Raw genomic sequence first — 27,674 nt, 5'->3', positions numbered from 1 at the left:
AGGTAAAAGCTTTCATTTCATATTTTTAAGTCATCTTTAAAGCATCTCTTTGCATATGCCTAAGACTTTTGCACATTCTCTATGTGTCTGAATTCTCATTTTTTATGCAGACCCTACTGTAATTTGAACCAGTTGGCCAGTTTGTTGGTCAGTTTGGCTTAAACACAGCATTCATATCTGCATTTCAGAGGAGAGAGTAGACAACTGTGCAAAAATAGAATAAATTTTTAAATGGCTTTGGGAAAATTGGAAGCTAAAAGTAAGAATTGCTCTACTCATGAATATACACAACACCAGAATTATAAAGGATTAGCATACTTGTAGGAGGACAACCTAATCTACTGAATGGTGCCTAATGGCTGCCTAGAATAGTAAGAATGCATCCTTTATTCTAACCATGATAAACATAATCAGATATATTCCTGGTGCAGCACCAGTGAATAATGAAGGAACATTGTCTTTCTAGGACAGAAGGTTTTTCATTTTGTCCCTCAGGCAATCCATCCCTCTCTTACTGCAGCTGGAACCTTTTGTTATTTACACTTGAAAATGATAATGGCATCATAATCTGAGTACAGCTGCACCATTTGCATGTGAGAATCACATAATAAATTTGTGTCACAGCAATCGTCGAGGAAAATCTCTGTAAGCTTGGCTCTTTATTCAGCATCTAAGAAGTCATTGTAGTTTCTTTCAGTCGATGTGTTTCTCCCCCAGTGTTTTGGTAATTTTGTTTTCTGTTTATAGATCACAGTCAACCCCATTCTATGTCTATAATAGGCACAGCTCTGCTGTATAGCACAACATGTTTACTGTATACCAGAGCAGGTTACATAAACCAGGCATGCTATCCAGGAATTGTTTGCATAAACCTTTATCTTATCTTCTCAGTTTTCATCTCTGTGTTAAAGTATTACTCCCAATAATAACAAAAAAACTATAGTTTCTTAATGACACTAATAGGATTTATTTCATTTCTACAAACATTTAAAACACATCCAGTGTTAGAAGAAACATAAAGCACAACTCTTAACAGTACCTAGATATCAAAACAGTGTACTATGGGGGAAAAATAGTTTGGAAACAAGAAATGTGCACAAATGAGTGTAACATATTTTTTTCTTCTACAAGATCACGACGATAGTACCAAAGTCAGTGGAACCAAAGCATGCAGATTAACAGAGAGAGCTGCTGAACTAGTTTCGTAAACAACAGACAAGAACGATATAAAGTCTTTACTGTATCAAAAAAAACCACCTTTATATCTCCTTCATCTGTTGTTTATCAGGAATTCCAGTCTAAGGCATCATCATGTATTGTAAGCGGTCTATATACATCCAGCTGTAAAGGTTTACTTAATTGCTACAGTACAAATAAGGTTTCTCAAATTCTTTACAGGCTTGCGAGCAATTATTATGGGTTTAAATATTCTAGGCTATTTTAATTTAAAATTTAATTGTAAGTTGTTTTAGTTCTTAAAGTCTAGCGGGCAGTATGAAAGAATCTATCTTTAATATCTGATGCCTTGCATTTAGTGGTCATAAAGTAAAGCTAACTACTATCAGAGCATTTTTTAAGGATTTTCCACTAGGAGACCAACTGGTCTGGGCAATACAATCACAGGCCCCAGAGTCCATGCGGCTGCACCGCTGCGGCATATTCTGTGATGCAAACTGCCGCATTACGAATCCTCGTTTCAGCCAGCATAATATCAACATAGTTAATGCAGTGCCAAGTTACCGTAACTTCATCAGAAGTATGGTAAAATACTAAAATTACACTGAGTTTAAGTTAATGTTTTATCAACTTTCATAATATTATGTATTTTAAGAAACAGTGAAAAATAAGAAATAAGAAAATCTTCAATTTTATTGCTCAATGTGAAACATAGTATCAAATAACTGCATATTTAGTCTATAATTTGGAAATTGGAACAGTCTTGACAACCTGTCTGTGAAGATTCTCAGTCATCCAGGTCATGGTAAACTGTGGTTAAATTTTAAACCAAGTTATGTTAGATTGATGCTGAAAGGTAAAACTGAAATGGGATTATGGGAGATGCTTCTTCGAAGCCTTTCGGATGAGAGGTGAAACGTCTTCAAGAATCTTCAAGCAAGTCCAGTTGCTCTCTTTTACCACCCACAGTCTTGACAACCCAACTTCAATATTTCTTAAACATTCCAATCCAAAGAAAACACAGTCTTATGAATTTGGACCAGCAATTCAAGCATCTCCCATAATCCCATTTCAGTTTTACCTTTCAGCATCAATCTAACATAACTTGGTTTAAAATTTAGTCTCCCAGTGAAGCTGGTTTAGCATTGACTAGGAGACCAAATCTGGCCACTGGGAGACCATTTGTTCTCCCAGTAACTATGTTAAAAAATGCTCTGACTACTATGGAGTAAGTCAGTAAACTATTAAAGGGATGTGACGGAGCTACTGTATTTACATAACAATTAATAGTCACTCAGTGATACAGTGTTGACTTCGGATAACCTAAAAGGCTACATTATTAAGGGTGTTTGTACACTCCTACATGAATGATATTCATGGAGCTGGACATTTCTCATGAGTGTTAATCCCGACAGAACACATACTCTGTGTAACTCGTCCAGATTTTATCCTCGGCCGGGTCGTTGCTCGAATAAGCGCATGTCCCTGTGGAGCTGCAGGCGACCATGCGGAAGCCGAACTCAGTGAGTCTGTCGAAAGCCTGCTCCAGGAAGTTGTATTTGAGATAATAGCGGGAAGTGTATCTCTCCGGGGGCCTGTCCGGGTCTCTGCTCTCGTTCAGGGTGTCTCCGAACACCTCTTTGGCGAGGGACGTCTTTCCGCACACGGTGATGCGCGCCACGCGTCTGAACTTGGCGTCGGTCTGAATGTCCCTCCCGATGGTGTACGAGCCCCTGTAGCCAATGGTGATGTAGCCCGACTTTCTGACTTCCCCCGAGGGCGAGCGCGCCATGCTGAGGACGGAAAGTGCGCGCGACGCATCCCAACCGGAAACCGCGGCACCGTGCGCCATCACCATCTCATCCGAATCGCTCTGATAGCAGCTCTCTTCACACACCGAGTCGTCCTTGCTCATTTTAGGGCTCAGGCGCTTGCACAGCTCTCGCAGCTGAAAGAACTCGGCCTCCCTTTGCAGACGCTTCTTCTCCGGGAAGTAATCGGGCAGCACCAGGTTGAGGTCCCGCAGGTAATCGAGGATGTAACGGAACAAAAAGCCGTCCCGGTCCAAGAAGAAGCGCCCTTTGCTATCTCGCGACAAGTCCTTGGGTGTGTTCTTACTGAACATGCCCCATAAAAGAGAGTCCGGCACTGCGATCAAAGTTGCGTGTCTTGTCACGTACACTTGGCCACCAACATTTAGTTCAATAATTTCCGAAAACGCCGAGCAACGATCTGCACCGTTATTTATTCCACGCTGTGGATCCGCCAAAGCCATGTCGTCTTCAGCAAAGATCAGAGCTGCTCGTAAGCGTGAACTGAATGAGGTTTTTCCCTTCCACAAGCTGGTGGAGCGAAGGGCAGAGGGTTTGATTAAATAGGGTGCGTGGGAGGAGATGTACAGACTGCTGAGGAGCTCTGATCGATGACAGACGTTAACCCTCTATCGACAAATGAAGGACCTGCAGGTGGCAGGTGTGTGTGTGTCAGTGAAAGCCATCGCATATTACATTGTAAATGTCCCTCTCTTACAGACCTTTGGGGCAACATGGTGATGAGGAATCACAGAACACAATACATCACCCACCAAAACACCCAGGAGCAATATTCAAACTAAATTGGTTTAAAGATGTTTGTTTGTTTGTAAAAACTGTGCACAAGTGGTTGCTCATTTCCAAAGAATTCACAATAAAACCACAGAGAAGGTTGCCATCTGGTGTTGTTACAAAGAATTTCGACATGTCTTGGTTTACAACAAGGTTCCTCAACTTTCGTCCTGGAGGGTCAAAGTCTGCCCCAACATACTGTACACTCTCTGAAAATCTCATCTCATCTCATTATCTCTAGCCGCTTTATCCTGTTCTACAGGGTCGCAGGCAAGCTGGAGCCTATCCCAGCTGACTACGGGCGAAAGGCGGGGTACACCCTGGACAAGTCGCCAGGTCATCGCAGGGCCGACACATAGACACAGACAACCATTCACACTCACATTCACACCTACGGTCAATTTAGAGCCACCAGTTAACCTAACCTGCATGTCTTTGGACTGTGGGGGAAACCGGAGCACCCGGAGGAAACCCACGCGGACACGAGGAGAACATGCAAACTCCGCACAGAAAGGCCCTCGCCGGCCACGGGGCTCGAACCCAGACCTTCTTGCTGTGAGGCGACAGCGCTAACCACTACACCACCGTGCCACCCATCTCTCTGAAAATGAAATACAATATTATATGGACATGAGTGTTTTACCGGGAAATACATCACTCGAAATATTTCATATGAGCTACATCCGGGACATGAAGATACAAAACTGTGACATATTTAAATAGCTGGCGTTGAGTGTTGTATCAGATATATTCCATTCAGCTAATGGAATATATCTATCTGAGATACGATGAAAAAAAAAGCCAGCCAATATTATTTTTATTCCATCCATCCATTATCTGTAGCCGCTTATCCTGTCCTACAGGGTTGCAGGCAAGCTGGAACCTATCCCAGCTGACTATGGGCGAGAGGCAGGGTACACCCTGGACAAGTTGCCAGGTTATCGCAGGGCTGACACATAGAGACAAACAACCATTCACACTCACATTCACACCTACGGTCAATTTAGAGCCACCAGTTAGCCTAACCTACATGTCTTTGAACTGTGGGGGAAAATGGAGCACCCGGAGGAAATCCATGCAGACACGGGGAGAACATGCAAACTCCACACAGAAAGGCCCTTGGCGGCTGTTGGGCTCGAACCCAGGACCTTTTTGCTGACAGTGCTAACCACTACACCACCGTGCTGCCCCATTATTATCTCATCTCATCTCATTATCTTTAGCCACTTTATCCTGTTCTACAGGGTCGCAGGCAAGCTGGAGCCTATCCCAGCTGACTACGGGCGAAAGGCGGGGTACACCCTGGACAAGTCGCCAGGTCATCACAGGGCTGACACATAGACACAGACAACCATTCACACTCACATTCACACCTACGGTCAATTTAGAGTCACCAGTTAACCTAACCTACATGTCTTTGAACTGTGGGGGAAACCAGAGCACCCGGAGGAAACCCACGCGGACACGGGGAGAACATGCAAACTCCGCACAGAAAGGCCCTCGCCGGCCACGGGGCTCAAACCCGGACCTTCTTGCTGTGAGGCGACAGCGCTAACCGCTACACCACCGTGCCACCCTATTATTATTATTATTATACATACACATTCCTTTCGGGTGTTCAACACATCTTTCTCTTTCAAAATTCTCTCAAAGTCTTCCGTATTTAACGAAGCAAACCTGGCGACCATATTTGTTTACAAATTGTCACAGTCACTCGCTAACGTGGAATTTTTATGTCTCTGATGTGTGATGTCATGTTGTTTTGACAACCATGCAATATCGTAAACCATATTCAACGCTCATTTTCCATTGGGTAGAGTGGCGTAATACATGTAGAATAAGCGATATGCTAACAATATTGCATGCTATCAAACCAAACGAAACCCACTTGAAGGGAATAGAATACATGGGGGTTTTTTTGCGGTCCGGTTTCCATCAAATCGTGCGATCTGATTGGCTTGCGAGTGGTCTGGAATCCTACAATCCGGACCCCGGTTGTGGACCTTTGGCAATTCGCTCGTTCACAGCAACAACAAACATAGCAGCAATTTTTTGTCAACATTTATTTTTGCATTTCTCAGTATAATAGCATTAATTTTACAGCATGGATAGCGATAACAACAGTGTTCACAGCGAAAGCGAATTTTACTACCCTGAGGAAGATGAAATAAAAGAAAACATTTCAGGAGAAAGCCGAAAACGAGCTTGTAGCAGGTTTGTTCTAAATATGGTTTCCTTTTTGGACACTCTCATTTTCTGTTTGAATTTGGTAAAGAAAAAAATTAATATATTATTTACCAGCTTAAGGTCGGTCTGTATTGTGAAATACCGTGACCTCGGCCTTGAAAATACTGACCTTGACCCAGGGGCCTCGGTCAGTATTTTCAAGACCTCGGTCACGGTATTTCATGATACGGACCTCCCAGCTGGTAAATAATATATATTTATTTCATAGAAAAAGTGTCCTGTATGTATAATAATTTTCAATATGTCACTCCTGAGGAAATCGATGAATTGTTTTGATACATTTGGGTACTTTTAGTTTGTGAATGTGTCTATATAATAAAAAGAAAATCACACTTTGGCTTGAAAATATGAAGTTTATCTTCTCATGTTGAAAAACTCGCATTTGTAATACAAAATACATCGCGGATCTGAGTGACATATTTTCCAATATTTCACTCCGATGACGTCACTCCCAGTATTTTCCCGCTGACTAGCCGCACATTGTCAAAATGGGAAAATGGTTCAAAGTTAAAGTATTTTGATTAACTTGTTTTTATTGTGGATGTGTCTATATAATATAAAGAATGCTACACAGTGGCATGAAGATACAAAGTTTATCTTCTCGTGGTGAAAAATATATCACTTGTTTGCTGTATTCACTTGTGATATATCCATTCACCACTCAAAGATAAACTTCAGGTCTTTGCGCAACCGTGTAATATTCTCTATTTATGGTACCTTTAGAGGTACAACTGCTTGTCACTGGGGCAGTACCTGCTAAGGTACTTATTTGTACCCTTTATATACTGTTTGGGAACATATATTTGCCTTTTTGGCCCTAAAAAGGTACACATATGAGGTCCAATAATGAGCCCTAGGGGGTACTTTAGTGTACCTCTTACTGTGTACCTCCTACTGTACCCCTATTTCTGACAGTGTACCTTCTAATCACTGTATTTAAATGGTAAGTTGAATTTGGTGTCTCCAAATAGGGAAATGAAATATTGTGTCTGTTAATGTGAATGGGAAGTGTAGGCTACTTTGTTTTTAATAACCACAGCTCATCTATTTATGTGCACATTTTCTGAACACAGGATCCTGTTGGCTGGATAGTTTGTTGGTTGGTGAACTGTTCTTAACCCAGCTGTTACACTGAATTGCTGGAAAATCCCATGCAACACTGCTGTGCATGATAGTTTCAAGATTCAAGAGATGTTTATTGTCAGCCCATCCATATACACATTTACAGTAAGGTGGAAATAACTCTAAGACCTATGGTGCAACATAAAAGACAAAATACAAGACAAAGGACAAACATAAACCAGTGCAAGTCAAATGGACAAACAGGTAGTGTAAAATGAGCAATGAGTAATGGAATGATAATGTACATTATGCAGTGGAGAGTGTAAAGTGACTTTGTGCCATTTTAAAGTGTCAGTGCAATGTAAACCAAGCATTGAGAAACAAAAAAAAAACAAAAAACAATACATAATAAATTAGGGGCGGCACGGTGGTGTAGTGGTTAGCGTTATCGCCTCACAGCAAGAAGGTCCGGGTTTGAGCCCCGTGGCCGGCGAGGGACTTTCTGTGTGGAGTTTGCATGTTCTCCCCATGTCCGCGTGGGTTTCCCCCACAGTCCAAAGACATGCAGGTTAGGTTAACTGGTGACTCTAAATTGACCGTAGGTGTGAATGTGAGTGTGAATGGTTGTCTGTGTCTATGTGTCAGCCCTGTGATGACCTGGCAACTTGTCCAGGGTGTACCCCACCTTTTGCCCGTAGTTAGCTGGGATAGGCTCCAGCTTGCCTGTGACCCTGTAGAACAGGATAAAGCGGCTAGAGATAATGAGATGAGATGAAACATAATAAATTATGCAACAGTAAGTATAAAGTGACTTTATGCTAATTGCCAGTGCAATGAAATAGTCCAGAAGTGAGTCAATCCGTTTTCAGGCTCTTGGTGCAGGAAGAGGGTACCGAGTTGTTGAGGAGCCTAACTGCCTGGGGGAAGAAGCTGTTGTAGTATCTGGCAGCAGTGGTTCAGATACTCCTAAACCTTTTGCCAGACAAACGAGGGGTGAACAGTCCATGGGAGGGGTGGAAAGGGTCTGCCACAATGCTGGTTGTACGGTGGATAGAGTGTTTATTGTAAAGTGATGGGAGGGGGACCCTGATCCTCTCAGCAGTCCTCACAATCCACTGTAGGGACTTGTGATCAGTGACATTGCAGTTCCCATACCAGACAGTGATGCATGTCTAGAGGATGCTCTTGATTGTCCACCAGTAGAAGGTGGTAAGAACGGGAAGGGGGAAGCTGGCCTTTTCAGCCTCCGCAGGAAGTGGAGATGCTGCTGGGCTTTTCTGGTGATGATGGTAGTGTTGAGTGTCCAGATGTCTGCCATATTCACTCCCAGGAACTTCATGCTGCTGACTATCTCAACAGCAGAGCCACTGATGTGGAGTAGAGTGCAGGTGGCAGGGTCCCTCCTGAAGTCAAAAACCATCTCTTTTGTCTTTTCAACATTCAGAGGCACGTTGTTGTCTTGACATCAATTGACCAGCTATCTGACCTCCTTTCTATATGCAGACTCATCATTGTTACTGATGAGTCCCACTGTTGTTGTGTTGTCTGTAAACTTGGTGATATGGTTTGAACTGTGGTTGGCAGCACAGTCATGTGTCAGCAGGGTGCAGCAGCGGGCTGAGCACACAAAAGCGGGGTGTGCTGGTGCTCAGTCTGACGACCCTGTAGGTGATGTTGTCTATGCTGACAGATTGGGAAAGGTCAGTGAGGAAATCCAGGATCCAGTTACAGAGGGAAGTGTTCATGCCCAGTAGGCTCAGCTTCCCTACCAGTGTCTGTGGAATGATTGCATTGAATGCTTAGCTAAAGTCTACGAACAGCATTCTGATACAACTGTCTTTTTTGTCGAGATGAGAGAGTGTGAGGTGGAGGGAAGTTGAGATGGCATCATCTGTTGTTCAGTTGGATTGGTATGCAAACCATAGTGGATCTAGTTGTTCCAGGAATCGGGCCTTCATGTACCTCAGTTTCATACCAAAGCCACACAAACTACCTGACCAATACCTTATCAGTGTCATTGCTTTACTGGAAATGGTAAACAGCAATAATATCTGGTCAGCAGTAGTCCTAGGTGGTTTCCTCTGATTAACTCATATACCTACACAGCATACCAAAAAGCTAAGTGAACTAAGTTGGTGTAATTAACACACTGGCAACTGTTAAGTCAAGATCATGTAGTACAATGAAACAAAATACAGTGGTGCTTGAAAGTTTGTGAACCCTTTAGAATTTTCTATATTTCTGCATAAATATGACCTAAAACATCATCAGATTTTCACACAAGTCCTAAAAGTAGATAAAGAGAACCCAGGTAAACAAATGAGACAAAAATATTATAATTGATCATTTATTTATTGAGGAAAATTATCCAATATTACATATCTGTGAGTGGCAAAAATATGTGAACCTCTAGGATTAGCAGTTAATTTGAAGGTGAAATATTAGAGTCAGGTGTTTTCAATTAATGGGATGACAATCAGGTGTGAGCGGGCACCCTGTTTTATTTAAATAACAGGGATCTATCAAAGTCTGATCTTCACAACACATGTTTGTGGAAGTGTATCATGGCACGAACAAAGGAGATTTCTGAGGACCTCAGAAAATGCGTTGTTGATGCTCATCAGGCTGGAAAAGGTTACAAAACCATCTCTAAAGAGTTTGGACTCCACCAATCCACAGTCAGACAGATTGTGTACAAATGGAGGAAATTCAAGACCATTGTTACCCTCCCCAGGAGTGGTCGACCAACAAAGATCACTCCAAGAGCAAGGCGTGTAATAGTCGGCGAGGTCACAAAGGAACCCAGGGTAAATGGGTTAATTAAGGACTGCGCTGATGCAAATGCAATGCGAAGTATACACTACGTTAAGTACGTATTACTGAGCCTTTCTACCCTTGTTCTTGGTTTCCTGGTTTCTCGATTCTTGTTCCTGTTTCTAGTTCTTGTTCTCGCCTAGCTTCTGACATACTGTTTGCGCCTTGGCCAACCATTTGTCTGTTTTCACGTTTCTGATCTTGCCTGCCGTTTTAGACTGTTTGCCTTTAACATCCCCAAAAGGTATGAGGACATCTTGCTTACTGAATTTTTAAAAAGATTAGAAGGTCAAAACAAATTATTTATGATAAGCCATGTTACTGAAGCAATCCCCAATCACTAAGTAATTACCTATAAATAAACGCAAGCTCTACATATTAAACTAGTAAGTGTTTGGTAGAAACTGTAAAGTACTCAGTAATTATTTTGTGTAGAAAGTTGCTACTAAACAAAATTGAACTACATTTGGCCAAATTAAACATTTACATCACACTCACCCAGTTTTATCCTAGAATTGAGAGGAATGTAAAAGAAATAGTTATAGTGAATTACTGCAATAAAAGGTGTATTAAAGAAGAAAAAGGCCCCCAAATTATAAATATGCCATGCACATATTTAATCTGGATTCAGTCTGAGCTGTTTATATTAATCTAGAACACTATTCTAAAGTTTAGGGGAAAGGCAAAAAAAAAAAGGCTAACGATTTATTTGGTTAGAATCATATTTTTCTCGGCGGCACAGTGGTGTAGTGGTTAGCACTGTTGCCTCACAGCAAGAAGGTCCTGGGTTCGAGCCCAGCAGCCGGCGAGGGCCTTTCTGTGTGGAGTTTGCATGTTCTCCCCGTGTCTGCGTCGGTTTCCCCCGGGTGCTCCGGTTTCCCCCACAATTCAAAGACATGCAGGTTAGGCTAATTGGAGGCTCTAAATTGACCATAAGTGTGAATGGTTGTTTGTCTCTGTGTCAGCCCTGCGATGACCTGGCGATTTGTCCAGAATGTACCCTGCCTCTCGCCCATAGGGATAGGCTCCAGCTTGCCTGCAACCTTGTAGAACGGGGTCGGCAACCCTAGGCACGCGTGCCACAACTGGCACACCGAGGAATTTCCAGTGGCACACTGACGATGATACACAAACCTAATTATTCAACACATTAAAAATGTTCAAACGTCATCTTGAACTGTCATTGGCTGTTGCATGGCGAGCCTGCTCTTTTAGCATGACTACACAACAATATAGCACCTCCCTCCCCATATTTCTCACGAGATGGGCCCACTTGATGCAGCAGTTGCGCTAAGATGGCAAAGAAGCAGACAGTCTGGGCTTTCCTCTCCTCGTGGACCAAAGAATATGGGTTCGTTTCTCAGAGGGACCGTGCTGTGTGCACGTTGTGTTTTGAAAGTGTTGTGTGTCGAACATCCAGTGTTAAACGTCACTTCGAGGCAAAGCACGAAAAGACTTTCAAAGATCAGGCAGATAGGGACGAATCAATCTCACGCGCAGTGTGCAGATATGGGAAGCAAGCCCACACTTTAAAAGTCTTTGCCTCAGCTAAAAACAATGCCACTGAAGCTAGCTATATAATTTCTCACTGCATAGCTAAACATGGAAAGCCATTCACAGATGGTGAATACATTAAGGAGGCCTTTCTGTCCAGCTTGGATAGTCTTTTTGAGGGGCTGCCAAATAAAGAGACAATAAAATCAAGAATAAAAGACATGCCCGTATCAGCCAGAACTGTTGAGCGACGAATTGGTGAAATAGCAGAAAACGTAAGGGTGCAGCAAACAACTGGCATAAAAGATGCAGCAGTATTTAGCATTGCGGTTGACGAAAGCGTAGATGTGAATGATGTAGCACATTTGGCAGTGATGGCAAGATATTGTGATGTGACTGTGAGAAAGGAGCTCTGCTGTTTAAGGCCAATGACCGACACAACTAAAGGAGAGGACATAGCCAAGGTGTTGGTGGAGCATTTTGAAGAGCGAGGTATTGACTTGGGCAGGATTTTTGGGCACCATCAGTGACAACTGATGGTGCCCCCGCTATGGTCGGGAAACGGAAGGGAGCAGTCAAATTAATTGAAGATAAAGTCGGTCACCCCATCATGAAACTCCACTGCATAATACATCAAGAAAATCTATGTGCCAAACTGTCTAATTCTGATCTCAACAGCGTCATGGATACAGTGGTGAAGACCATAAACTTTATCATCAAACGTTCCTCTCTAACACACCGACAGTTTCAGTCTCTGTTAGACGAAATGGACTGCGTGTATAAAGATATCCCTCTCCACTCTGCCGTAAGGTGGCGGAGTGGCGGAAAAGTTTTGGAGCGATTTGTTAGCTGTCTGGATGCCATCAAGGCCTTCCTACTTGAGAGGGCTCAAGACTACCCTGAATTGGAAGACGAGAAGTGGATCATGAAGCTTATGTTCCTCACTGACATTACAGGACATCTCAACGACCTAAATCTCCGACTGCAAGGTGCAAGACAAACGTGTTGGTACCCTTCCGGTTGTCGTCATGAAGAAGAGGAGTGATTTCAACTTTACATTCACACCACGTCATTGCCACCTGTTGGCTACAAACTGTCCTGCGCAGACCACTGTTTTGTAAGACAACTTATTTTGCACAATTGTATATTTTTCTAAAGTCCATTTTTTGCTTACAATTTAACTTATGTCTTAATAAACACACAAAAAGTTCAATTGTTTTTGTTTTTTGTCTCCTTGTTCCTCCTTACCTCTTCTGCTGCTCGCTACTACTACTGTTGTCATGCCGACCGAGGCTGTTGTGTTTCCCGCTTGTGGTCACGTCACTCGTCACTTCCGGAAGGGAAGTAAGTAGCTCGACTATGTAGCTCGATAGGGTTACATGCACTAAGTAGCTCGGCTACAATCGCATAATCTAGGTTGCGTAGCTCGATTACGAGAAATCCAGTTCATTTTGATTTCAGCCGAGCTAAGGTGTATCCATGGCATTTAGAACTTTGATTTCAGTCGAGCTATGGCAGAAATTCGATTTTCTCTATGTGCATGTAAACACACTCATTGACTGATAGGCAAAACATTTATTTTGTAACAAGGCTACTTCAAATTTGCAGTTTATTGTTAAGCCACTTTATGTAGGCTACTTGTCAATGTTCTCTGACACTCATTATTTAATTTTTTTTCTGCAGTTTTATTATTCATCAGTTCCATTTCCATTAGGCTGCTACGTCTTTATTGTGAATTACTTGGGCCTGTTACCTACTGAAAGATTTTGAATGTTATTTTGTGAATTTGTATAAGCTGCTTGCAATGTTGTTATCCAATGGGGGGGGGGGGGGGGGGGGGGGGGGGGGGTCTTAAACCTTGTGTGTGAGGTTAATGGCATAAAACAAGTGCAATTTGGTTAAAGTGTGTGAGGTTAATGGCATAAAACAAGTGCAATGGTGTTTTAGATTTGCTCAATGCATTAAATATCCATATCCGTCTAAAATTTGTGGGGTCTAATTACACATAGTTAACAACACCTATTTGAATGGCACACTAACTAACAAGAAAATTTCTAATTGGCACTACATGGCAAAAAGGTTGCCAACCTCTGCTGTAGAACAAGATAAGCGGCTACAGATAATGGATGGATGGATATTTTACTCCCCAATTGCAACTTGTTATAATCCTTGGGAAAATCATTGTCATTTTATCTTTGAGCAAAAAGCTTATCAGTCATGTGAAATCTTTTGTCTTCCTTTCTCAGGTTCCACCCTCCTACAGTTGTTGGAGTTATGGGCAGTGCAGCTGCCACAGCTAAACTCCTGGGTCTGTCTCCATCTCAGACCATGGCAGCTCTTGCTATTGCATGTTCATCTGCTGGTGCTCCTCTGGCAAATGCTGCTACTCAGACTAAGCCACTGCACTTGGGAAACGCTGCTAGGTGGGGCCTGGAAGCATCTCAGTTTGCCCTTCTTGGTCTAGAGGGCAACAAACACATTCTGGACCTGGAGTCAGGTTTTAGCATTTTCTACCAGGATTATTTACCATGTCATTTGGCTGAGGTTTCCCCATCTAGCCAGTACAGGTGGGTGCTGGAAGAACAGGATATTGCATTTAAGCGCTTTCCTGCACATCTTGGCATGCACTGGGTAGCTGATACAGCAATAAAAGCGAGGAATAAAATTCACACCATAGAGCCAAATGCTGATCTCAGTCAAATTAAGAGGATTGTTCTGAGAGTCCCTTCATCCAGATACATAGACTGTCCACTCCCAGTGACGGAGCACGAGGCTAGGCACTCATACCAGTTCAGTTGCTGCAGTGCACTGCTTGATAGTGAGGTCACTATGGACTCCTTCAGCAGTAAAATGATGGAAAGGAAAGCACTGAAGGACCTGCTCCTCAAAGTTCATCTGGAAAATCCAAAAGACAATCAGGCTAGTTTCGAAAAGATGTACTCTGAAGTTGTTGTGGAGATGGCCAACAGAGAAACACACACAGCACGTTGCAACACATTTTATGGTCACTGGAGAAAGCCTCTCAGTCAGGAGCATTTGGAAGGGAAATTTAAGAATAATGCATCGACTGTGCTGAGCACAGATGCTGTAGATAGTATAGTGCAACTCATTGACAACCTGGAGACAGTCCCTGACTGTTCCGTACTTGGGTCATGCAATTTCATAAGCACAAACCAAAGCACTGACTCCTATTATTCATCATCTGCTTGAACGTTATTATAATTATAACTCACACATAAAACTTTAGCACAGTCACTCGGGAGGAGCTCAGAGTAGAGCCGCTGCTCCTCCACATCGAGAGGAATCAGCTGAGGTGGCTCGGGCATCTTTTTCGGATGCCTCCTGGATGCCTCCCTGGGGAGGTGTTCCAGGCATGTCCCCCCGGGAGGAGGCCCCGGTGAAGACCCAGGACACGCTGGAGGGACTATTGGGGCTTTTCCACTACCAACGCGGCTGAGTTGGGCTGAGCCGTGCGGTGCTGAGTCGAGCTGAGTGGGGCTGTTGGGGTTGCATTTCGACTACAACCGCGCTGAACCGTGCTGGCTGGAAGTGGGTGGACACATTGGGTGGAGTTAGCGAAAGTGGGTGGACGTCATGTGATGTCGTTAGGTGGCGCAAACAGTGACATCAGTGACCTTTTAAGCAGTAGTCTCACGACCCGGATAGTAAACAATAAACATGGAGGACATGGAGTCGTTAGTGTTGCTGGTAATTCTGCTGCTGGTTAGTGTTGCTCGTAATTCTTCTTCTTCCGGGTTTACGGTGTTTACAGATCCCAGCGTGCTCGCGGGGCGTGTGTGGGCATGTGAGGACACTCCTCCTCACCAATCAGTGCACAGGGGAGTGTCTCCTCACGTCCCTAGCCCCACTCGGCTCGGTTGGGCTCACTTCAGCCCCACTCCAAAACCGTGCGAGTTTTGGGTGCTGAGTAGGGCTGAAGTGAGCTCAGTCGTGCTGCTCTGAGGTAGTCGAAACGCGAGCCGTGTTGGGCTGAAGTGAGCTGAAAAAGGGTAGTGGAAAAGGCCCATATGTCTCTCGGCTGCCCTGGGAACGCCTCGGTGTTCTTCCCGAGGAGCTGGCCGAGGTGTCTGGGGAGAGGGAAGTTTGGGCTTCCATGCTCAGACTGCTGCCTCCGCGACCCGGCCCCGGATAAGCGGATGAAGACGAGACGAGACGAGACATAAAACTTTAACTCAAGCTGACATTTGACTCAGCTTTAATTTTTGAATGGTGATTGTTTTGAATGACTAACATTTTAATATGTGTGTCAATGAAGCCTGATAAAGTACTAGACTGCTTTTATTACCTGCCAAAGCACAAGATAATATGTGGCATGAATAATGATCATATTTAGTAATACAGACATCATACAACTCAATGGTGGATGGTATATTTAGTTATTTTAACTTCTAAGCAACTCAAGGCCTCTCTCACATTGGCTAATGTTAAATGTTCATGATTCCACCATCAGGAGAACACTGAACAACAATGGTGTGCATGGCAGGGTTGCAAGGAGGAAGCCACTGCTCTCCAAAAAGAACATTGCTGCTCATCTGCAGTTTGCTAAAGATCACATAGACGCCAGAAGGCTATTGGAAAAATGTTTTGTGGACAGATGAGACCAAAATAGAACTTTTTGGTTTAAATGAGAAGTGTTATGTTTGGAGAAAGGAAAACACTGCATTCCAGCATAAGAACCTTATCCCATCTGTGAAACATGGTGGTGGTAGTATCATGGTTTGGGCCTGTTTTGCTGCATCTGGGCCAGGATGGCTTGCCATCATTGATGAAACAATGAATTCTGAATTATACCAGCGAATTCTAAAGGAAGATGTCAGGACATCTGTCCATGAACTGAATCTCAAGAGAAGGTGGGTCATGCAGCAAGACAACGACCCTAAGCACACAAGTCGTTCTACCAAAGAATGGTTAAAGAAGAATAAAATTAATGTTTTGGAATGGCCAAGTCAAAGTCCTGACATTAATCCAATCGAAATGTTGTGGAAGGACCTGAAGCGAGCAGTTCATGTGAGGAAACCCACCAACATCCCAGAGTTGAAGCTGTTCTGTACGGAGGAATGGGTTAAAATTCCTCCAAGCCGGTGTGCAGGACTGATCAACAGTTACCAGAAACATTTAGTTGCAGTTATTGCTGCACAAGGGGGTCACACCAGATATTGAAAGCAAAGGTTCACATACTTTTGCCACTCACAGATATGTAATATTGGATCATTTTCCTCAATAAATAAATGACCAAGTATAATATTTGTCTCATTTGTTTAACTGGGTTCTCTTCATCTACTTTTAGGACTTGTGTGAAAATCTGGTGATGTGTTAGGTCATATTTATGCAGAAATACAGAACATTCTGAAGGGTTCACAAACTTTCAAGAACCACTGTACATAGAAACTAGGAAAGGAAGTTTAACAGCATTGGCTTGCTGAGGGGCTGTGTGTGGAGAGAAATGAGCATTCGGGAATGACAGCTGACAACAATGGAGAATTTCAATTCAGTCAAATACAGTTTATTTAGGAAATTCTACTTCACAATTAACATGCAACACAGTAGTAAGGCAAAGGTCATTCTTTGATGTGCTTTGTAGCTCTAAAAAGGTTTTTATACTTGCTGGATTGTGGTGCTAGTGTGCATTCAGATAAGTTTGAGAACATTCTGAATCATCATCACACCAGTGCCATCAAATATTGTATCTCGTGGTGAGGTGCCATGCACATAAAGACACAGGTGGTCACAATCTTATTTTTCTCATCCACATACGCTTCATTGACATTCTTGCAGATGTGTTTGCAGCTCAGCTGGGTGATGGCTTCTGCAGTTTCTGGTATATCAGGAGATCTGAAAAAATAAAATAAGTCACAGAGCTTGCTCATTATGTGCATGATGGTTTTGTCTCATTGATTCAGACACTGAAGTATGGAAACAGAAATATTTAACTATTCGAAAAATAATATAACCAACTAGAAAGATGAAATTACTAGAAAATGTGAGGAGGTTTTTTTTCATGTACAAGCATGAATTGTTACACAAATTGTTAAAAAGTAAGATGATTTAAAGAAAGAGGACTCTCCTGCATATCACTGTCCACAAGTCGGGGTGATGTATAATGACTGCTGAAACTCAAACTTGATGTTAAACTGTATCTCAATAAATTAGAATACACATTTAAATAAAAAAAAAACTACTCTCCCTAATCAAAAGAAAACAAGATAGCACATGAAAACTGGAAAAGCACAATTTAAAAAATCCCTATAAATAACCATATAAATATAATAACCATGCTAGAAAAATAACATTCCATTAGATTTTTAAACTTTTTTTTTTTTTGGCTATTTTCTGTTAGGCTTGTATTTGACTATGTAAAATAGGGGAGACCGGGTATGGTTGTAACACTTTTTTTCATCACTGAAAACTATCATTTTTTTCAAAGCTACAGTTCTGGAACTTTCAGGCAAAGTACCCACATTTGTCTCCTACAAGTGGCAACCATTTAAATCTCCTCAACTATATCACAAAATTTGTGAGATTATGACAAACACAGTGCATACCTTTGTTACAACCTACCCCACTACTGGGGTAGATTGTAACAGATAGACAAAATGCAGAAAAACAATGGAACTTCATTCGATATGCCGATTTATTGCATAAACAGGGTTTGAAAATAGATTCAACAACATATATTGTAGGCCTATAACATACAATCCATTCACATAAAGAATTAATATCATATTGCTTTAAACAAAATATAAAAAGCATAACATTTCTACTTTGTGTGTGTGTATATTTGTGTCTTGTGAGGAGAGAGAGAGAGCTGAACAGTCACACACACAAAGATAAAATGAATGAACATAGACATGTCCACTAGCCCCATTCCACAGAACATTTTTTTTAGAGAACATGGGTAATTTTGGTAACACCGAACAAATTAAATGCATCCTTGAAAGGTCTAATACAAATTGCGAGGTCTTGACTTTTGCCTATTCTACCCTGTTCTCAGCTATCATGCTTACCTCGCGTGGAGTTAGCCCAAAGTATATATCAGCTGCCTGGCTAATGTAATCTGCCAATATCTCCTCCTGCTCCCTGTTGAAGACTCTGTTCGGACTGAGTATCCTACCCGAGGAAGGTTCAGCGATCCCTGGTCTTTCAGTAGTTTGAACTTCTGCCAGAACCTATGAAGGGTAACATGGCAGATACCATGCTTTCTTGCCACTGCCCTGACAGATGTTCCTTTTTTAACCTCCTCTGCTGCTCTTTTTAGTACCTTGGCATCCACTCCACTCCTCACCCATGTTCTAGGCATTCTGTAGAATCATTAAAATCACAAAAAAAAATCTTCTTTGTATGTGAGGGGATGGTTGTAACACTTTCAAAAAACGTGTTACAACCTACAGTACCCCACCACTGTCATCCATTGTTTAGCAAGCTGTATTAGCATGGTGCTTTGACATTAGCAAGGGAGAGCTACAGTACACCATTCTTTTCTAGAGAAATTATAGTTTGACCTGAAATAACTCTTACAACTTTGTCTACAATGGTAAAAGCACTAGAAAAAAATTTCTAAAAAAAAAAGTTACTTTCTTACCGACTTTGAATTTTCCTCCTTGCTCCGGGAGAAATTGCACCAACAACTTGAAAATGTCCATGTGTGATCGTAAAGGAAGTCTGAGGAGACTGAAACTGTCACATGGCTCATATCTTATCCCTGATTGGTGGAATTGGTGGTGTCACAACTCACCCTGTGTTACGACCATACCCGGTCTCCCCTATTCAATAACGATTTGACTATTGTCAGTCCTGCGTGCTATGGCGCGTGCACCTGAAGGTGTGCCTCAGGCTGCGAGTGCGCCGAGTGAGCTCCAGCATGTGTGCTGTGAACAAGGCACACCTGAACTCAATTAGAGAACTATGTGTTTGGCTAATTAAGGACTGCGCTGATGCAAATGCAATGCGAAGTATACGCTACGTTAAGTACGCATTACCGAGCCTTTCTACCCTTGTTCTTGGTTTCTCAATTCTTGTTCCTGTTTCTAGTTCTTGTTCTCGCCTAGCCTCTGACATACTGTTTGCACCTCGGCTGACCATTTGCCTGTTTTCACGTTTCTGATCTTGCCTGCCATTTTGGACTGTTTGCCTTTGTGTGCGTTTTATGCACTTTATGTATCTATTGCACTGTATTAAACTGAACAATTCTGCACATACAGCCGCCTCCGTCGTGTACCTGACAACTATGTAAAATATTCAATTTTAGAAGGATGACTACTGTTACTAATTAAAGTTGGGGGTTTTTTTTTGTTTGTTTTTTGTTTTTGTTTTTTTTTGGGGGGGGGGTTAGAAAAAAATCCATATTCTGGTGAAGTAGCTTCATCTCACACTGAAAATAAACTTTTAACTGAAATAAATTTATTCAGAGAAAAACAAATTCCTCATCAAGAAATAATTATTTTCAACAAAAACATGTGCCACTATTACTGGATTTTTTTTCTAACCCTTTTTCCTAATATTTACAAGGGGTGCCAATAACTGTGGAGGGCACTGTACGTGCAACCATGAAATATTATTGCTTTTACATGTCTGAAATAGGGGTTGCACAAACTAGTTGACTCATTAACTAATACATTAACTAGTCACTGTTGTGGGGAGCTGTTGACTAGTTAGGATGGTGGAAAAAAACAGTGAGGCAGATAACTAGTCTATCCAAAAAGAATGGAATGATCAACAGTATCAAATGCTGCACTAAGGTCAAGCAACACAAGCAGCGAGACACAGCCCTGATCAGATGCCAACAGTAGGTCATTTACTACTTTAACCAGTGCTGTCTCTGTGCTATGATGAGGTCTAAATCCTGACTGATACAGTGGTGCTTGAAAGTTTGTGAACCCTTTAGAATTTTCTATATTTCTGCATAAATATGACCTAAAACATCATCAGATTTGCACATAAATCCTAAAAGTAGATAAAGAGAACCCAGTTAAACAAATGAGACAAAAATATTATACTTGGTCATTTATTTATTGAGGAAAATGATCCAATATTACATATCTGTGAGTGGCAAAAGTATGTGAACCTTTGCTTTCAGTATCTGGTGTGACCCCCTTGTGCAGCGATAACTCCAACTAAATGTTTCCGGTAACTGTTGATCAGTCCTGCACACCGGCTTGGAGGAATTTTAGCCCATTCCTCCATACAGAACAGCTTCAACTCTGGGATGTTGGTGGGTTTCCTCACATGAACTGCTCGCTTCAGGTCCTTCCACAACATTTCCATTGGATTAAGGTCAGGACTTTGACTTGGCCATTCCAAAACATTAACTTTATTCTTCTTTAACCATTCTTTGGTAGAACAACTTGTGTGCTTAGGGTCGTCGTCTTGCTGCATGACCCACCTTCTCTTGAGATTCAGTTCATGGACAGATGTCCTGACGTTTTCCTTTAGAATTCACTGTTATAATTCAGAATTCATTGTTCCATCACTGATGGCAAGCCATCCTGGCCCAGATGCAGCAAAACAGGCCCAAACCATGATACTACCACCACCATGTTTCACAGATGGGATAAGGTTCTTATGCTGGAATGCAGTGTTTTCCTTTCTCCAAACATAATGCTTCTCATTTAAACCAGAAGTTCTATTTTGGTCTCATCCGTCCCCAAAACATTCTTCCAATAGCCTTCTGGCTTGTCCACGTGATCTTTAGCAAACTGCAGATGAGCAGCAATGTTCTTTTTGGAGAGCAGTGGCTTTCTCCTTGCAACCCTGCCATGCACACCATTGTTGTTCAGTGTTCTCCTGATGGTGGACTCATGAACATTAACATTAGCCAATGTGAGAGAGGCCTTGAGTTGCTTAGAAGTTACCCTGGGGTCCTTTGTGACCTCGCCGACTATTACACACCTTGCTCTTGGAGTGATCTTTGTTGGTCGACCACTCCTGGGGAGGGCAACAATGGTCTTGAATTTCCTCCATTTGTACACAATCTGTCTGACTGTGGATTGGTGGAACCCAAACTCTTTAGAGATGGTTTTGTAACCTTTTCCAGCCTGATGAGCATCAACAATGCTTTTTCTGAGGTCCTCAGAAACCTCCTTTGTGGAAGTGCCATGATACACTTTCACAAACATGTGTTGTGAAGATCAGACTTTGATAGATCCCTGTTCTTTAAATAAAACAGGGTGCCCACTCACACCTGATTGTCATCCCGTTGATTGAAAACACCTGACTCTAATTTCACCTTCAAATTAACTGCTAATCCTAGAGGTTCACATACTTTTGCCACTGACAGATATGTAATATTGGATCATTTTCCTCAATAAATAAATGACCAAGTATAATATTTTTGTCTCATTTGTTTAACTGGGTTCTCTTTATCTACTTTTAGGCCTTGTGTGAAAATCTGATGATGTTTTAGGTCATATTTATGCAGAAATATAGAAAATTCTAAAGGGTTCACAAACTTTCAAGCACCACTGTATATTGTTAACTACAGGGTCACTTAAATTGTCACTTAAGTTGTCTGACCTTAAATTAGTAGTTTGAATTTTTTGTCAGATATTTTTACTTTTGTCATCGAAAAAATTCATGAAGTCGCTGCTACTACATACTGCAGGTGTGCATGTGTCTATAGTGGACTTATTCCTGGTTAATTTTGCTACAGTATTAAATAGGAATCTAGGATTATTTTTGTTATCTTCTATTAGGGAGGAGAGAAGTTGATCTCGCAGGACTAAGAGCTTTTCTATAATTCAGGAAGCTCTCCTTCCAAGCTAATTTGAATGCTACCAATTTTGTTTGACGCCATTTACGTTCCAATTTTCGAGTGGTCTGTTTTAAAGTGCGAGTGTCATCATTATACCAGGGTGCTAATTTTTTCTCTCTGATCATTTTCCTTTTAAGAGGACCTACATTATCTAAAGTATAGCAGAATGTTGACTCTAAGCATTCAGTCGCCTGATCAAGTTCTGCAGGGGCTGACAGTGACCTGATCAAAGTTGACAGCTCTGGGAGATCATTTATAAAGCTCTGTGCAGTAGTTGATGTGAATGTACGTTTAATACAGTAGCATGGTGAGGTGCATATATTATTACTCAGACATATTTTGAATGAAATAAGATAATGATCTGAGATAACTTCAGACTGTGGAAGTTTGACTGTATTTTCTATGTTTAACCCGATTGTTAGTATTAGATTGAGAGTGTGACCACAATTATGGGTCGGTCCATATGACACTCTGATTAAGCCCTACTGAATCTAAAATGGACACAAACGCTGTTTTCAAAGAGTCTTCTGGGTTATTGAAGTGAATATTAAAATCTCCAACAGCTAAAGCTTTGTCTAAGGAAATAACCAGGTCTGAGATCAAATCTGCAAATTCAGAAAGAAACTCAGAATATGGCCACAGGGGCCTGTAAATAATAAGTAACAGAATTAAGTGGGTAGACCTATTTTTCAAGGCTATATACATTATATAACCTGTTTTTTGTGTTACACCTAGATAATCATTATAAATAACAGTGACGCCTTCTCCTCTGCCAGTTAGACAAGGCATATAATAGTATCCAAGGTATATAATTGTATCCAAGAGGACTTGCTTCATTTAATGCTATATATTCATTTGGCTTAATCCATGTTTCTGTTAAACACAGTACATTAAACTCCTGATCAGTAATAAATTCATTAACAATTAACACTTTAGATGTAAGAGATCTAATATTTAATAGCCCCACCTTTAGATCAAAGGTGCTGGCAGCAGCTGTACAGTCAGTATGATCTAATTTTATATTGATTAGGTTACTGGAACAAACTTTCTGAGTATTTCTACTTTTTTGTACATTGCATTTCACGGTAGGCCTGGAATTATAATTCTTCACAATAAATATTTCATTTTGAGGTTTTGAGCTAGTAATCAAAAGATTACGAGTGCACATCCTCACAACAGCTAGACAGCCACAACTTATCTCATCTCATTATCTCTAGCCACTTTATCCTGTTCTACAGGGTCGCTAGCAAGCTGGAGCCTATCCCAGCTGACTACGGGCGAAAGGCGGGGTACACCCTGGACAAGTCACCAGGTCATCACAGGGCCAGCCACAACTCTCAACCCTCAAATCCTCAATCCTCAAATCTTCAGCTCCGTGCCTGGATTATATTCTGCTTCCCAGTACGCTGCTTTATACGTAAGTGTCAAATAAATAACTTCAACTTAAATGTATTTAGGGTGTAATGGTGGTGCAGTGGTTAGCGCTGTTGCCTCACAGCAAGAAGGTCTGGGTTCGAGCCCCGTGGAAGGCGAGGGCCTTTCTGTGCGGAGTTTGCATGTTCTCCCCGTGTCTGCGTGGGTTTCCTCCGGGTGCTCCGGTTTCCCCCACAGTCCAAAGACATGCAGGTTAGGTTAACTGGTGACTCTAAATTGACCGTAGGTGTGAATGTGAGTGTGAATGGTTGTCTGTGTCTATGTGTCAGCCCTGTGATGACCTGGCGACTTGTCCAGGGTGTACCCTGCCTTTTGCCCGTAGTCAGCTGGGATAGGCTCCAGCTTGCCTGCGACCCTGTAGAACAGGATAAAGCGGCTACAGATAATGAGATGAGATGAGGTATTGTAATTGTGTGGATGGCAGTAACAGGGTTGACAGATATAGGTGCCTGATTTGGGTCAGATGCCCCCCAGTCAAAACATGTCTTCTTTCAAATAACAAAAAAGTATTAAAAGAAGTTGAAAGTTTTGCCTTTCAGAAATGCAACGTACAGGTCAAAAGGCACCCAAGTATAATGGGATATTGACCCAGAGGCTAATAAATTAAAGGAAAAAGATCTCAAATAATGTTTCAAGAAAACTTCAAAAAGAAATGAGAGGTCAGCTTTCTAATCTGGGAAAATAATGGCATCAGAATCATTTACATTGAGATCAGGCAGATCATGAATGTCACCTCGGGCGAGTCTAGCACTCTCCACAAGCACATTGAGCTTCTCCTCGGTGGGGGCACCTTTCAGGTGATCTACAACATGCATCTGATCAATGCAGTGTGCGAATATTTTAACCTAGAATAATGACAACGATAATTATTATTAATTATAAATAGATAGAGAGATTGATTGATTGATTTAAAGGTACATGTATCAGTATTGTATTTAGATAAATGTACCTTTAAAACTATGAATATATGTGTACTCTAGATCTCTAGATGTACATCAGCCCATTGCAGAGTGCATTTTATTTACTTTTGGTTCTTGTTTGTATGCAGCACCAAATTAAATTCCTAACGCATGTCATTTGCGTCTGGCCAATAAAACTGATTCTGATCATAGTGCTTGTGGTACAACAAATGCTATTAATGAATATCTTAATTTCAGTTTTCATACGAGAAAAGCAAAAGATGAAATTGGTTAAAAAGAATCTTCAAATGTTCATTCTGATATTGATTCATGGCGGCCTCTAGCGGCCAAAGTATGTGTTCATCCAGCTCCAATTTATAAGTACTGTATCTCCTGGTGTTATATGATAAAACAGGATTAAAAAAAAAATGTTGAAATGTTATGCCCTAAATTAAACAGTTCCTTTCTTTGTGTCTGTCAACACAAATTATGATAAACAGAGTGCATTAGGAAATATTGCTGTTAGTCATATACAATAATGATTTTCCCCAACACCATGTGCAATATTGTCTTTCCCAACATCATGTGCAATATTTGCTTTCACCATCAGATTAGTCTCTCACATAACCTAACGTATTTCTTTTGTTAGAATGCTAACTATCTAGGTACTGTTTCCCCCATCTTAATCTTGTAGTTTCGCCCCTTGTGTAACCTATAGTATTTCTATTATTTTATTTTTGTTTTTCAGGCATTTATTTCTTGTACAGTTTTATTTTACATACAGTTTATTTTCAGCTTGTATTGTTGTATTTTAACATAGGCTACTATGTTGTTATGGGGCGATTTCTGGCACAAGAATTTCATTCGGGATGAATGCTTTATCTTATCTTATCTTATCTTATCTTATCTTATCTTATCTTATCTTATCTTATCTTATCTTATCTTATCTTATCTTATCTTAACTATTTCTCAATGTTCTACATGTGCAACAGGAAAATCACTAATCTACCCGCTTTATATGTTGTATGTGTTATTGTCGTTGATTTAAAATTTGCTTTCGATCTTTCCTGCGTTATTCTCTAGCTAGTACCATTTGTACCAGTCTGTTCTGGCTTTGTTCTCTCTCTCTCTCTCTCTCTCTCTCTCTCTCTCTCTGTGTGTGTGTGTGTGTGTTGGGTCGGTTTTGATAATCGACCCTCAAAATAATACTTTAAAAAATGATATCAGGTATTGTTGTTGGGTTTTTTAAGTAGTGATTTTATTAACTTTCTTACTTTCTTAATTTTTTTTGTATGGTTGTTTGTTTTATTGCTGCTTATGATAGGAACCATTTTCCCTTCCACCTTCTCCCTCAGCTCTTTACAGAGCCAGTAATGAGGCAGTAATGAGGCCCACAGAGAAACAGATTATTGCCTGGGAGGCAGTTTCACAAATGCAGAAAAGGAACGAAGCGCTGTTTGGAGCCATTTCACTTCCGTAAATAACAATAAAACAAAACGTTGAAAGTCGGTAAGGTGAAGAGGACTTTCACTGACGTCATAGATTTTTGTTTTTCACGCAGCGTGGCACATCTGACAGAAGCCTTTGAGAGACACAGGCATAATCCAGGTAATCAATGATAATCCTAGTGTAGGTTAAATTAACCATTTGAAAAGTAAACCGGAAATGCTGGTTATTTATTGAGGTGCAGAATATTGCACTGTACAGCATCAGTGTAGCGACTAAGGTCAATAGTGCAAATGTAAAAAGTCACTGTAACACGTTTATCTGATGTGTTTAACTGGCATCTAAATAATAACAGTAAACAAATCTTGATAATATACCAAGATAATAACATCTTGAGTTTATATATATGTACACATAAAATAAAAACATATATGTTTTATTTTATATATATATATATATATATATATATATATATATATATATATATATATATATATATATATATATGAATGAATGAATGAATATATATATATATATATATATGTGTGTGTGTGTGTGTGTGTGTGTGTGTGTGTACACATAAATAAAAACATATATATGTTTTTATTTTATGTGTACATGAAACCAGGTCTTTTATGAAGAAAAAAAAACCTTCACTGATCTTGAATAAATAACCTCTTCTTCTTTAATTCTAAACGTGGTATTGTTGATCCATATAAACAGTCGAATTATTGCGATAATCAGTAGGTTACTAGATTTGAAAAATTATGTACTACTTCCATTTTGTGGAAAAACGAATACACGTTGCTCAGACTTTCAAAAGATAGATTATTTTATTAGAAACTACCGTTTTAAAGGTAAAGATCTCAGGTTGCTAAAACCTTCAGGGATTATTGACAGTAAATACAGTATAACTTCTGTCAGCCATCATTTCATCACAAATGTGTCACTTTTATCTAATGGTGGATAAGCTATTTTGGAGCTGATTGAATTGAATTAAAGTTACACACTAAGTGTTAAGCCATTGCCTGTGTAAATGTGTAACTATGTTATTAAAATTGAAACAAAACAGAGACATCTGATCTTTATAGTTTTTAATACTCGTGCCAAATTTTCAAGTACAACTTTGATGACTGCATTTACCAATTTTCTCTTTAGAAATCACAAAGATTTGCTGTTTTTGTGGACACAAGAAGACTTTTTAAAGTATGTTTTAAAGCCTTAGTATTATTTGGTATCAGATTGAAAAGAAAATCAGGTCTCGCCCATCCCTAGTGTGTGCGTTTGGAATAGGGGGAACTCAGTTGCTCCATTTCGGCTTAAATACACCAGAACTGCAGAAGCTTCGTGGATTTTAGTCCTGTTGAAAATGCCACAGCCTGCTAGAACTACAGCTACACACTGAGCCATGGTGTAAAACATGAACAGAATTCACACGTCAGTAAAGGTGAAGCCTACAATGGTGTGAAGTGCTGAAAAAAGGACATTCCCACATCTGTGACAAACTTCATTACTTGTGCTTGCTGTTCTTCTTCTTCTTCTCCTTCTCAGGTTTAATGGAGATAAGACACCATTTAGCGCATTACTGCCACATACAGTATACAGACTTTCCACATAACTGGTCTGGTTCAGTTTATATTCAGAGGATTAAGAAATCAAGAAGGAAAAATGTTATATTAACATCCTTTACTCCTAAAATAGAGGACAGCGAGAAAGTGGTAACATCAATCT

The 27,674-nt window shown here is 40.9% G+C and overlaps 3 protein-coding genes across 3 annotated transcripts; 1 reads left to right on the top strand and 2 right to left on the bottom strand.

The window, feature by feature from the left end:
* Positions 1-1,027: 1,027 nt before the first annotated feature.
* On the bottom strand, positions 1,028-3,504 carry kctd12.1 (potassium channel tetramerisation domain containing 12.1). Its single transcript, XM_060928780.1, has one exon. The coding sequence runs from the start codon at positions 3,449-3,451 to the stop codon at positions 2,579-2,581; it is 873 nt and encodes a 290-aa protein (XP_060784763.1). The 5' UTR covers positions 3,452-3,504; the 3' UTR covers positions 1,028-2,578.
* acod1 (aconitate decarboxylase 1) lies at positions 3,450-14,606 on the top strand. Its single transcript, XM_060930565.1, has 5 exons — positions 3,450-3,540; positions 7,971-8,110; positions 8,210-8,484; positions 10,120-10,146; positions 13,643-14,606. Exons 1-5 carry the CDS (start codon positions 3,450-3,452, stop codon positions 14,604-14,606), a joined length of 1,497 nt encoding a protein of 498 aa, XP_060786548.1.
* Positions 14,607-17,077: 2,471 nt separating this feature from the next.
* Positions 17,078-27,353, bottom strand: zgc:162944 (uncharacterized protein LOC569993 homolog). Its single transcript, XM_060930564.1, has 5 exons — positions 27,252-27,353; positions 26,074-26,079; positions 24,278-24,443; positions 19,231-19,282; positions 17,078-17,249 (listed from the first exon to the last, which is right to left on the bottom strand). The coding sequence occupies exons 1-5, from the start codon at positions 27,351-27,353 to the stop codon at positions 17,078-17,080; spliced, it is 498 nt and encodes a 165-aa protein (XP_060786547.1).
* Positions 27,354-27,674: the final 321 nt, after the last annotated feature.

This window comes from Neoarius graeffei, chromosome 9 (genome assembly GCF_027579695.1).
Source record: "Neoarius graeffei isolate fNeoGra1 chromosome 9, fNeoGra1.pri, whole genome shotgun sequence".
Classification (NCBI taxonomy): Eukaryota; Metazoa; Chordata; class Actinopteri; order Siluriformes; family Ariidae; genus Neoarius; species Neoarius graeffei.
The sequence above is the reverse complement of the archived record's forward strand: the minus strand, read 5'-3'. Positions and strand labels throughout refer to the sequence as shown.